This window comes from Callorhinus ursinus, unplaced genomic scaffold, assembly GCF_003265705.2.
Source record: "Callorhinus ursinus isolate GAN/ISIS: 27379988/994484 unplaced genomic scaffold, GSC_fseal_2.0 scaffold5, whole genome shotgun sequence".
Classification (NCBI taxonomy): Eukaryota; Metazoa; Chordata; class Mammalia; order Carnivora; family Otariidae; genus Callorhinus; species Callorhinus ursinus.
Genome location: NW_027397067.1, coordinates 30,676,283 through 30,688,343, shown reverse-complemented (window position 1 = coordinate 30,688,343; position 12,061 = coordinate 30,676,283). Strand labels below are relative to the sequence as shown.

The 12,061-nt window shown below is 38.7% G+C and overlaps 1 protein-coding gene across 9 annotated transcripts; it reads left to right on the top strand.

Moving 5' to 3' along the window:
* The first annotated feature begins 512 nt into the window (after positions 1-512).
* Positions 513-8,821, top strand: FABP12 (fatty acid binding protein 12). 9 transcript variants are annotated; one of them, XM_025871475.2, is made up of 6 exons: positions 533-719; positions 2,016-2,182; positions 3,066-3,153; positions 5,698-5,870; positions 6,989-7,090; positions 8,684-8,821. In XM_025871475.2, the coding sequence occupies exons 3-6, from the start codon at positions 3,081-3,083 to the stop codon at positions 8,792-8,794; spliced, it is 459 nt and encodes a 152-aa protein (XP_025727260.1). In that variant the 5' UTR covers positions 533-719; positions 2,016-2,182; positions 3,066-3,080; the 3' UTR covers positions 8,795-8,821. The 9 variants fall into 9 exon arrangements, with proteins under 9 accessions (XP_025727263.1, XP_025727260.1, XP_073748813.1 ...); XM_073892712.1 differs by having other exon boundaries at positions 533-751; XM_073892711.1 differs by having other exon boundaries at positions 533-914.
* The last annotated feature ends 3,240 nt before the right edge of the window (positions 8,822-12,061 follow it).

Genomic DNA, 12,061 nt, shown 5'->3' with positions numbered 1-12,061 from the left:
TGGGTCAAGGGCAAGTGAGGACATCTCTTCCTAAAGATAAATTGCTGCATCTTGCCTTTGTACCAGAAAGAAGGAAATACAATTCCTGGTAGGATCCTTTGGTTTATGGTGGCAACATATTCCACATCTAGGAAATGTGCTCCAGCCCATACACTGGGTGACAGGAATAGCTCCCTGCTTTGAATGAGGCCTGGAGCAGAAAGTCAGAATTACAGTACAAGCAGCCCTGCCTCTTGGGCCATATGATCTGGCAAACCCCAAGCCACTGGAGGTATTAGTGATGGGAAAATATGCAGTGTGGCAGAGAGATGAAGCCACAGTGGAAGCATCATAACACAGATCCCTGGGGTTTCAGAGCAAGACCATGCCACCTGCAACAGAAACTTACACGCTTTTGAAAAGAGTTCCTGGTGTGTCACTGGGGACTAGTAGAGACAGAATTCTTGATTATAAGACACCAAGTAACCATGCGTCTGGAACTGTCCATTATGATCTGGGTTCTGTCAGACCCACAGAGTCATAGACTCAGGCAGGCCCAGCATTCCACAATAAGATCAAAATTGTGCATCTGGGATTAAGGCTAAGCAAGACCAGAATATATGAAGTAACTGCATGAGCAGGTAGCCCAGCTCCTCATGTCACCCACCACGGGTGTACCAGCACCCCTCCCTCAGATCATTCTTCAACTTCGTGGGGGGCTCATGTAACCAGCTGAAGGAGTAAGAAGAGCTTGAACATGTTTTATGGGCAGGTCAGCTTAGTGTGTGGACGCAAGTTAAAAACAGGCAGTGGTTTAATTACCCTCAGGGTGGGAGGGGGTTTGAAAACAGTGGTGTGGAAAAATCGTCCCAATGGACAAAGCTCAGAGTGGTGCACCTGTTACTCATTTTGTGTGGAGGAAGCAGTGGGCTGAGGTGAGAAAGAAGACACACACACGGGTAGAGGGAATATTCTGATGGGCTGGTCAGGGGTCTGGAAGGAAAAGGACTGAAAAATTGAAGACAAGGAGGTTTGGCATCGAGGAATGTGGATGTACTCGAAGGAATGGGCATAGTGTGTGAAGACTTTTGACTCACATAGTAACGGACACCAGAAAGCATCCCTCACAGAATAGGCAGTGAGCAACCAAGCAGACACATGACTAGGCCAGTGCACATCAGCCAGTCTTTGAATTGACATGATGAGCACATGTACAGAGGAACCACAGGGGCAGAGATAGAGGCCATGCCTGGTCTCTATTTTACTGATACTTTTCTGAAAGTCCAACCTGCCAGCAATAGAGACCAATACTGAGCTCCCAATATGACATCTTCTTCAAGGAGGTGATTTCCAATAGTTGATTTCCTTATGTTGGAGGATCAGTGTACATCTGACACATTTGACATTTTCTTAAAAAAAAATCCTAGGAATTTTAGTAACTTCAGTGCCTAATTTTAATATCTTTGTACCTTCAGTGGTGAGTCATTTACTGGCTTCAGCCTCATGCTATTCAATTGAGTGGGGATAACTATAAATTGTACACATTAATGTAAAAAAAATCATAATGGTAAACCTCCTAACACACGAAAGGAAAGAATCAAACAAGCTATGATATCTTTTTCAACCATAGTTGGAACATTAAATCAATGGTGTATGCAAAATTGCTTAGTCTCGTATTGGGCATAAAATACTAAGTGCTCCCTCCATATGTGTTAGTTGAATAATTATCAGTAGGACCATTGGCCTGGATAAATACTTTTATAGATATTTATAGATATTGGAAATTTAACATTTTAATGGGAATTGTTAATAAAGTGCTATTCTTTTCTGTCTTAAAATAATTTTATAATTTCAGTTTTTCTTAGTAACTCTGTGTTAGCATATGGACATCAAGCATTGCCTAAAATTAACAATGATGTTCTCAGAGCTGATGGCATGTATAAGGCTGTGCTTGTCTTTTAACCTTGGAAATCTCCTCTTCTCTAGTTGGTGTATTTCCTATAATACTCCTTATCCTCTGTTCTGATTCCTTACAGATATCAGTGGACATCAGAGTGTTTTCAGTCAAGATTGAAAGGAACAGAACCTAGCCTAAATTAAGGGGGATTTACTAAGAAGATATTTGGTGTTCTCATGGCAGTGATGACTCTCTAAGCTTATGGAAAATTGAGCTGACATCTGGAAAAGCATCAGTAACAAGGCTGTGTGTGGGGGTGCCTGGGTGGCTCAGTTGGTTAAGCAACTGCCTTCGGCTCAGGTCATGATCCTGGAGTCCCGGGATCGAGTCCCACATCGGGCTCCCTGCTCAGCAGGGAGTCTGCCTCTCCCTCCGACCCTCTTCCCTCTCGTGCTTTCTATCTCTCATTCTCTCTCTCAAATAAATAAATAAAATTAAAAAAAAAAAAAAAACAAGGATGTGTGTGTGTGTGTGTGTGTGTGTGTGTGTGAACACAATCTCTTTCCTTCCTTTTTTTTCTATGTTTCATTCTCTTGCTCAATATGTACCTGGCTTAAAATGATTGTTCTAGCCCTCACTAAATTTAACTTTTTAGTTCAAATGCCAAATACCATCTACGAAATCTTTCTGGTTTTTAGCTCAAATTACCAAGAATGAGAGTGTGATAAGATCTCTAAACAGCTGACAAATTGGCTTATTCTAGATCACCCTTGGTCAGAGAAAGAGAAACAAAGACCTGGAGTATAGGTGTCCTAGGGCATAAACATAGCTGCCTAGTTCCCCTTAAACATTGCTCTGTGTGTATGTGTGTGTGTGTGTGTGTGTGTGTGTGTGTGTGTGTGTGTTGCCGTTCTTAGGGAAGGAACTAGAATTTATAAACCTAGTTTTGATCCTAAACTAGAGATGGAAAAATTATATCTGGTCCTCCCAAAAACTGTTTCCATTTTCATCTTGACCAGCTTACATTTGAGAGTTTTCCTGCTCTAGATGGTATTAAGAAAAGATGACAAGGATTAGAGTTCCTAACCTTTCCCCCTGACTTTTCTGTACTATCCACAAAAATTGTATTAAAAACACTATTTCAGGCAACAATAACATACTCATCCTAATGATGCTATTTTTCTTTAAGATCAATTTAGACAGAATGGTTGATCGACTCCAAGGAACATGGAAATCCATTTCTTGTGAAAATTTTGAAAAATATATGAAAGAGCTGGGTGAGCCATTTTTACCTGCATATCATAGCCAGTAAAAAGGGGAGATTTGATAGCACAGAAACTTGGTCTGTATGATCTCAGATTAATCTTGGGCCTCTCCCTGCAACAGAAACATAAAAACAATCACATAGAAATGATCAACATTGGTTCAGGACCTAGATATAGTTCTATGCAAAATTAGTTTGTAATTGACAGAATTCTTGCCCTCATGTAATTTACCATGGGTTTACATCGATAAAACACATAAACATCATATACTAAATGGCAAATTATTTCCATAAATAATTTAAAGCAAAAAGTCATAATTATTTTTATTTATTTATTTTTATTTATTTATTTTTTTTAAAGATTTTATTTATTTGACAGAGAGAGACACAGCGAGAGAGGGAACACAAGCAGGGGGAGTGGGAGAAGGAGAAGCAGGCTTCCTGCGGAGCAGGGAGCCCAATGCAGGGCTCGATCCCAGGACCCTGGGGTCATGACCTGAGCCGAAGGCAGATGCTTAACAACTGAGCCACCCAGGCGCCCCAATGATCATTTTTACAAGGATTTGCTCTAAATCTTTAGAGGATCTTCAAAATTGATTTTTTTTTTTTTTTAGGATTTTATTTATTTGACAGAGAGAGAGAGAGCGAGAGCAGGAACACAAGCAGGGGGACTGGGAGAGGGAGAAGCAGGCTTCCCGCCAAGCGGGGAGCCCGATATGGGACTCGATCCCAAGACGCTGGGATCACGACCTGAGCCGAAGGCAGACGCTTAACGACTGAGCCACCCAGGCGCCCCAGAATAGATCTTGTTTTCCAGCTGAGATGGCTGCTGGCCTTCCTTGGTGTCTGGGCATCACACTCCAACCTCTGCCCCTATTGTCACATTGCCTTCTTTTCTGTAGTCTAATCTCCCTCTTCCGTTTCTTATAATGAAATTGTGATTACATTTAGGGTCCACATGCTGATTAGCTCCCTATTTCAAGATCCTTGAGTTAAGGGCGCCTGGGTGGCTCAGTTGGTTAAGCGACTGCCTTCGGCTCAGGTCATGATCCTGGAGTCCTGGGATCGAGTCCCACATCGGGCTCCCTGCTCAGCGGGGAGTCTGCTTCTCCCTCTCACCCTCTTCCCTCTCGTGCTATCTCTCAAAAAAATAAATATAATCTTAAAAAAAAAAAAGATCCTTGAGTTAACCATATCTACAAAATCCCCTTAGGCATATAAAGTGACATTCACAGGTTCTAGGGATTAGGGTGTAAATATCTTTGGGAATCATCATCTAATACATCACAACTTGTTATCATGTTTCACAATATGAATTCATGAACCATATTAGAGGGTTTCTCCCACTTATCTTCTCTTAGAAATTTAACTTAAGTATTGTACATGTGATGCTATTTCTTTAGAAAATAGTCCTACATATACTGCATAAAGCTGTGTGTGTAATAATGTTCACTATAGCATTGCTTGTAATTAGAAAACATGGAAACAAACAACATGTCCATCAACAGGGAGAGAGATGAAATAAATATTAATATATACACTCTATAAAATATTATGTAGCAATGACAAACATTTATATCTATGTGTACTGACACAGAAAATCTTTAAGATACAGAGATGGGGAAAAGTAAGTTGAATAACAATTGTTATAATAGAACATTTATATTTTTAAAAATTCTATATATAGTGGTGATGGTTGTATAATATTGTGAACGTACCTAATGCCACTTTTTTTTAAAGATTTTATTTATTTGACAGAGAGAGACACAGTGAGAGAGGAGCACAAGCAGGGGGAGTGGGAGAGGGAGAAGCAGGCTTCCTGCCGAGCAGGGAGCTCGATGTGGGGCTCGAACCCAGGACCGGGGATCATGACCTGAGCCGAAGGCAGATGCTTAACAACTGAGCCACCCAGGCGCCCCATACCTATTGCCACTTAATTGTATGCTTTAAAATGGTTAAAATGATAAATTTTATGTTATCTATATTTTAGCACAATAAAAAAATACATGATGGAAAAAACAAACTATATATGTACATATAAGAATATAAGTGAAGAGATAAAGATCTTAAATAATCCATGTCAAAGTATTTCATCTGTATAAATGAGTGCATTTTAAAAGAGAGAGATTTTTTTTTATTATGTTCAGTTAGCCAACATATAGTACATCATTAGTTTTTGATGTAGTGTTCAACGATTCATTGGTTGCATATAACACCCAGTGCTCATCACAACATGTGCAAAGAGGGAGATATTTTATCAAAATAGGAGCTTTAATAAAATTTTCAAAGAGGTTCATGAACCAACAAGATCAATAACTACTGGGCTAAGGAAACACGACAACCAGTAGCCAAAACTAGAGATTATTTTTTCTGCAAAATATAACCTATTTTAACTTATAATGGTGGTGCTACTAGCTTCAGATATTTGAATTCATGCAGCATTAAATCTGCTTAACTCACAGACCCCCTAGTTAGTTAGTAAAGAATTACGCAGTGAACATGGGTTTCTAAAACCAGCAACAGATTTAACTATGGTGTCCTTTCATCTGGCTTCCAGGAATGGGACGAGCCAGCAGGAAACTTGCCTGTCTGGCAAGACCCACTGTGACCATCAGTACACAGGAAGATCTGATCACTATAAAAACCAAAAGCATCTTTAAAAATAATGAGATCTCCTTTAAACTCGGAGAAGAATTTGAGGAAACCACACCAGGGGGCTATAAAACCAAGGTGAGGCCTTCAAAACTCTTTCAGATACATTTCATAAGAATGTCAATTTGAAATCATTCTAAGTAAGTAAACAATTATAGCAAACACATCTAAAGTCTGTATTAGATAAACATTGGGCTAAAACCTAAATCTGAGGATCTTAAATTTTAATATACATACACATCTCCTGTGATGCTTGTGAAAAGTGCCTATTTGTAGGTCCCATCCTCACAGGCTCTGATGTCTGGGGTAGGCACCCGAAGTATTTCTATGTGTTTCTAACATTTCTTTTTTCTTTTTTTTTTAGTTAAAATTTTATTTTTATTTTTTTTCATATTCTCGAGGTAAAATTTTAAAAGAATACATAATTACATCATACATGCTAGATAAATGGGGTATTAGTCTTTCTTCCCGGTTAAGGGTTATTTTAACAGCTGATTAGAGTGAAAAAAAAAAGAGATGACACTCAGCAATAGGATAAGTCTTCCAGTCCAGTCTAATACTAGACTATGTATATGCAGAGTTTTTTTTTAACATCTCTTAATTTTCAGGTTTATGTATTTCTAATGTTTCTGATGCAGATGCTTAGCAGATGCATTTTGAGAATCATTTCCTTAGATTCTTCTCTCAGAAACAAAAGTTCTGCCTTCCTACTTTGTAGTTTTCTATGGATAAAGTTACAATGAATAAAACTTATATTAACCAGTACAGGTGAGGATGTGCCTCAGTACCACATTAACCACAGGCCCCAGTGGCTTAACACAATGGGAGTTGCTTTCTAACTTAGGATACATATTCAGCATTGTGGTGGGTTTGGAGAAGTTTCTGTGCGCGCGGAGGAGAGCGGGCAGGAAATGAGGGCATAGGATATCTAGCCCTCTTCATTTCTCAGGGAAAAGAGAGTTTTATTTATTCTTCAAGATAATATTATATTTTTATTCTTATAAAACTTTTCCTCCCTCAGAAGAATCAGCCAACAAATTTAGTGTTGACAAAGTCTTAAAATATAAATAAAACTGTAAACACCATTCTAAAACTACCTGAGAATATCACAACCGCTGAAAAGGATTTGGTCCTTGATAAAACGTTAGTATTCAAATGTGACAGTCTGAGCTGAATTCCGTTTTGTCCGTTTTCAGAGTGTGGTAACCTTCGATAAGGACTCTTTGATTCAAGTTCAAGACTGGGATGGCAAGGAGAACACCATAAGGAGAAAGTTGGTGGATGGGAAAATGGTGGTGGTGAGTGAGCTGTTTGTCATTATTTTTTGCACCTGCTCTAACACCTGTATATAAAGTCATTCAAATAGCTTGTTATAAAATAATAGAAGTCAATGTAATTTTCTTTTTTCTTTGCTTTATAAGAATGGGGGAAGACATTGGCGGATAAGTATAATAGATATAATATTTATGCATGATCATAAATATTATAAAATGCACATGGGTTGAGGAACTAAAACGCTAAAGAAAATTAAAAAGTTGTGTTGCCTAATTCTTTGACTTGCACATAAGCCAAAACAAGCACGTATTTGTGCAATGAAGATTTCAGCAGGGATTGTGGGTTGTTGCTAATCCTTTGCTCCATACAAAGATTAATTTCTCACTGTTTTCCAGCTTAACACCAAACAAACACATGAAAAGGAAATTTAAGCTAGTACAAAGCTTAAGTGGTGTCTCCTTGGTGTATGGATGAGTTGACACAATTAAAAACTAACATTTCTGTGGCTACCGGGTTTGCATGTTTTCATATATTATTTACCTAATCCTCACAATAATTCTGTGAGGCAAGACTAATTAGCCTACTTAATAGTGGAGAAAACTGAGATTCGGCCACTGACTTACCTAAGGACATTACCTAAGAAAAACATGGTGCTGCTGGGATTAAAACCCAGGCTGGCTTAATTCCAAAGTGTACTTTTTTGAGTCCATTCTGCTCCCTTTGAGGATGGCTTCTCAGGTCATCTTTCTCCCTTCTACACAAGGGAGGGAAATATGCCAATGATTCTTCTTCCCAAACCCCCAGTTCCACTGAAATGAATAAAATGACAATTTTGGACATAATGTCAAATAGTTCTAAGGGAATATGTAAGAATTATGTGGAAGTAAAAAATAAAAAAACCTATCCTCATTTCTTAATGTAAGAATTTTTTTTCTTTCAACAATGAAGAGCACATTTACTTATAAAGTAATAAGTGGAAGACTAAGGATACTTGATTTTATTTCTACTTATAATGACATCAATCACCAAACAGATATGTTTTTAATTCACTAGGAAGAATACAGATTCAGAATTCAAAATGTGCATTTCCACCTCTGCCATTCAGTACTTCTGTGACTCTGGATGAGTCATTTATCCTCTCCAAGATGGAGTTTACTTGCCTTCAAAAATGTAGGACTGTCTTCATGGTTTTTTTGAGAGAATTAAATACCATCATGTATATATTAGTGCTCTAAAAACCATAAAATACTACATCAATGTAACTTAATGTTATTTGAAAAATGTAAGTTATATAAATTAGCAAAAATGCTTCACCATAGGCATTTAAAATGTTTTAACAGACTTCAAATTTTATACTATTTGCCTTGTTTTTTTGTATATACACACACATTACATATATACCATATATATGTATACCCACATATATCATTTGTAACATGATTTGCCATTTTGTTAGCAAAATCAGCTAACAAATAGTTGGTATCTATAGTTGTCTACATAGATCTCTTTTCGAGATTTTTAAAGAATGTGTGTATGGATAGTACTTAGTTTGCATTGTTCTAAACGTCAGTTTCACCAACAATACTGAATTGTCTCATCCTTCATTTGTCTTCTAGGAAAGTGCCGTGAACAATGTTATCTGCACTCGGACGTACGAGAGAGTACAAACTCAATCTGAAACTCTTAAGCACCCCCAAACTGTGATCCAAACTGCTGAGGTCGTTTAAATAAAACTCCAAAGTAAAATGTTACAACAGTTAATATGAGAGAGCCTGTGCACAAGCATCGGCAATTTTGGTTTGCTTACTTTATATGGCTGTATTATATAGTACCTTGGTATTGGGAGCTCTGGGAAACCACGTGATATATCCTGTTCAACTCAAGGCTGCTATAATTCACTCAGAAAGGCACTTCATGTTGATTTTTTTCTCATTAGGCATATTATGTCAATCCTTTATATTCAACATGATCTGCACTATATTGGGAAAATAGTATTAATTAAAAAAATCTTTTTGGGGTGCCTGGGTGATGCAGTTCGTTGAGCATCTGACTCTTGGTTTCTGCTCAGGTCGTAATCTTGGGCTCGTGATTTCTGGGTCATGGAGTTGAGCCCCACGTTGGGCTCTGTGCTCAGCGTGGAGTCGGCTTGAGATTCTCTCTCCCTCTGCCCCTCCCCACCATGCTCGTGTGCATGCTCTCTCTCTCTCAAATAAATAAATAAATCTTTAAAAACAACAACAAAAAAATCTTTTTATAGGTGCTGGAGATACATCAGAAAACAAAACAGAAGAATCCATGCCCTGACAGAGTTTACAATCAAATGGCATTGGAGGCTGTTCGGAATGATTCATATTTCAGATTTAACTTATTATAGTATATGATGATTTGTATTTAGAAAGAATTTTGTCTTAAATGCTCAGAATTTTTAGTTTAATGTCGAAATTATTACATCATCCACTGATATAAATAGAACTCTATAAAGAAAAACTTTGTTATAAACTTCTATGCTAATTTCACTGAGCATTTTCTAACATAACCATTTATTTTGTGAGCCTCTCAGTGTTTTTTAACTCCTTGCACACCAGGGCAATTATCTAAAATTAGTAGTGTGCAACAATTTAAAATTAACAGGATGAGGACCATTGGAAGTACTAACTTAAGCACTTACCCATCTTAAAAGAATTGGTATGTAAGAAACTATTTTCTGTCTTATTGATAAAAATTTATGCTTAGATCAAACTTATAATTAACAAAGAAGCTTCATTGGATCATAGTTCGCAGTTCCTTTTTTACCTTTTAACCCCCTTCATCCACTGGGAGAAATGGGTGAAGGGGGTCAAAAGGTAAAATATTAATTTTTTAATAAACTAGCTGGAACACTGTTTGTCTCACAGATTATACCTCCACTGTACGTGAACGAATAATGCACAGGTCTGGAACTAGAGCAATAACTGACAATCTAATATATTAGCAAGCTATTTTTATAGAAAACACATACACTACCATCACACTAAAAGCCAATGCAAAGGAGAATATTCTGTTTTATTAGCACCGAACCTTATGCACTTTAGGACAGGGAGGAATTTCAGGAACTGCGTGGACTGATCACTTTATTGTGTAGATGGAGAGACAGGCCCAGAGGGATAAACTGTACATTTCCATAGCACCCTGATGGTTTTAGGAGGACCTGGAACCAGAACCCATGTTTCTGGATAATTCACCTCAAAGCTGTTAACAAAGGGAATCAAGATAGAAAGAGGTTCACAGTGTACAATTACAGATCAATGTAACACTACATCGAACTAATGAAGAAACGAGCCTCCCTTTATTTATTTTTTTAAAGCTTTCATTTATTTATTTATTTGAGAGAGAGAGAGACAGACAGAGCACAAGCAGGGGGGAGGGACAGAGAGAGGGGGAGAAGCAGATTCCCTGCGGAGCAGGGAACCCGATAGGGGGGCTTGAACCCAGGACCCTGAGCCGAAGGCTGACGCTTCACCAACTAAGCCACCCAGGGGCCACTACCCTTTATGTTAAAACGTGTGGCAGGATGCCCAGCTTGGTCCAGGCAATGACATAGAGTTTGACTGTTTGGATTCGTGACCCGTTCACTGCTTATTTGTCTCAATTGATATACCAGGGGATCTTGGAGCTCCAGTAGAAGTGTGAGAAGTGCTTATTTTTCGGTTACTGAAATGGTGAAGAAGACAATGGAAGGCATAGAAAAACATCCTCTGGCTGCTTGGACTGGATAGAGAGGATCACAGGCTGAGTCCGAGGGTGCTATTTTCCCACCACCCAGTGGATGGCTGTGCACCCGAGCAGCCTGCTGCAGGGGCCCCGGGGATAGCATGTTGCACAGAAATTGGAAAGAAGCATTCTCCCCCCTGAAATGGAACCCAGCGCTCCTCTCATACCTGAAGGGTCAGTGGATATGGGAGCTTCACACACAGTGCTCTTGGCTTTGGTATGATGTTGTAATTCAGGATTTACTGCACATTCACCGTGTACCTGGCACAGCATGAGAATGGTGATCAAAGGAGAGCTAAGTCGTGTTCCCGGCTCTTGACTGACTCAAAAGAGAAAAGATCTGTTAAAAAAGTATTACACTAGCACGTTCATCTCAGGAATTTATAAATAACAGATTAAAAACCAAATGCTTTCACCTAGAGAGAAAGATCTAATACCACTTTCTTGGTGGATAGATAATTGCCTTGCCCAGGTGAGAAGAAAACCAGCAACAAGGGTGGCAGAAGCAGCAAGAGTAAGGACAACAGCCTGGCGAGGGAGGCACACATGGGCTCTAGTGCACACCTTATCAGGACGCCTGTCTTAGGGAGTGCATCCCTCCATGCTGCAGCCTCCATACACTTTGTACCCTTTCGGTTCAAGTTAGTAATCACTATTCAGGATATATAGGGAGTGTGAACTTATTCCTAGAGAGGCATAGCCTGTTCATCCTAAGCCAGGAGAAGTTTTTGCATTTTTTTCTTTCTTTCTTTTTTTTTTTTTAGAGAGAGAGAGAGAGAAAGAGTGAGCGCACATGAGTGGGGGGTGGGGGGCAGAGGGAAAAGGAGAAAGAGAATCTGAAGCAGGCTCCATGCCCAGCACAGAGCCTGACACAGGGCTGGATCTCACCACCCTGAGATCATGACCTGAAATGAAATCAAGAGTCATACGCTTAACTGACTGAGCCACTCAGGTGCCCCAAGTTTGGGTTCTTAAATATCATATTCTTTGATTTAGATTTGGCCAAAATATTAGAATAGAAATCAGAAAACCTACTACAGAAAGGGAGGATATTTTGGTTTTATTTAAACAGTAAAGTTAACAATGTTGAATAGTTGAATATTTTCTAAGTAGACAAATTTGGAAAAATAATGTTCTATTTGAATAATTCAGCTGACAAAAATCCGAGATGAAAAAAATAGGACAACAACAATCATAATGCACTGGTTTTTGAATCATTATTAAGTGCCAGACACTGTCTAGCT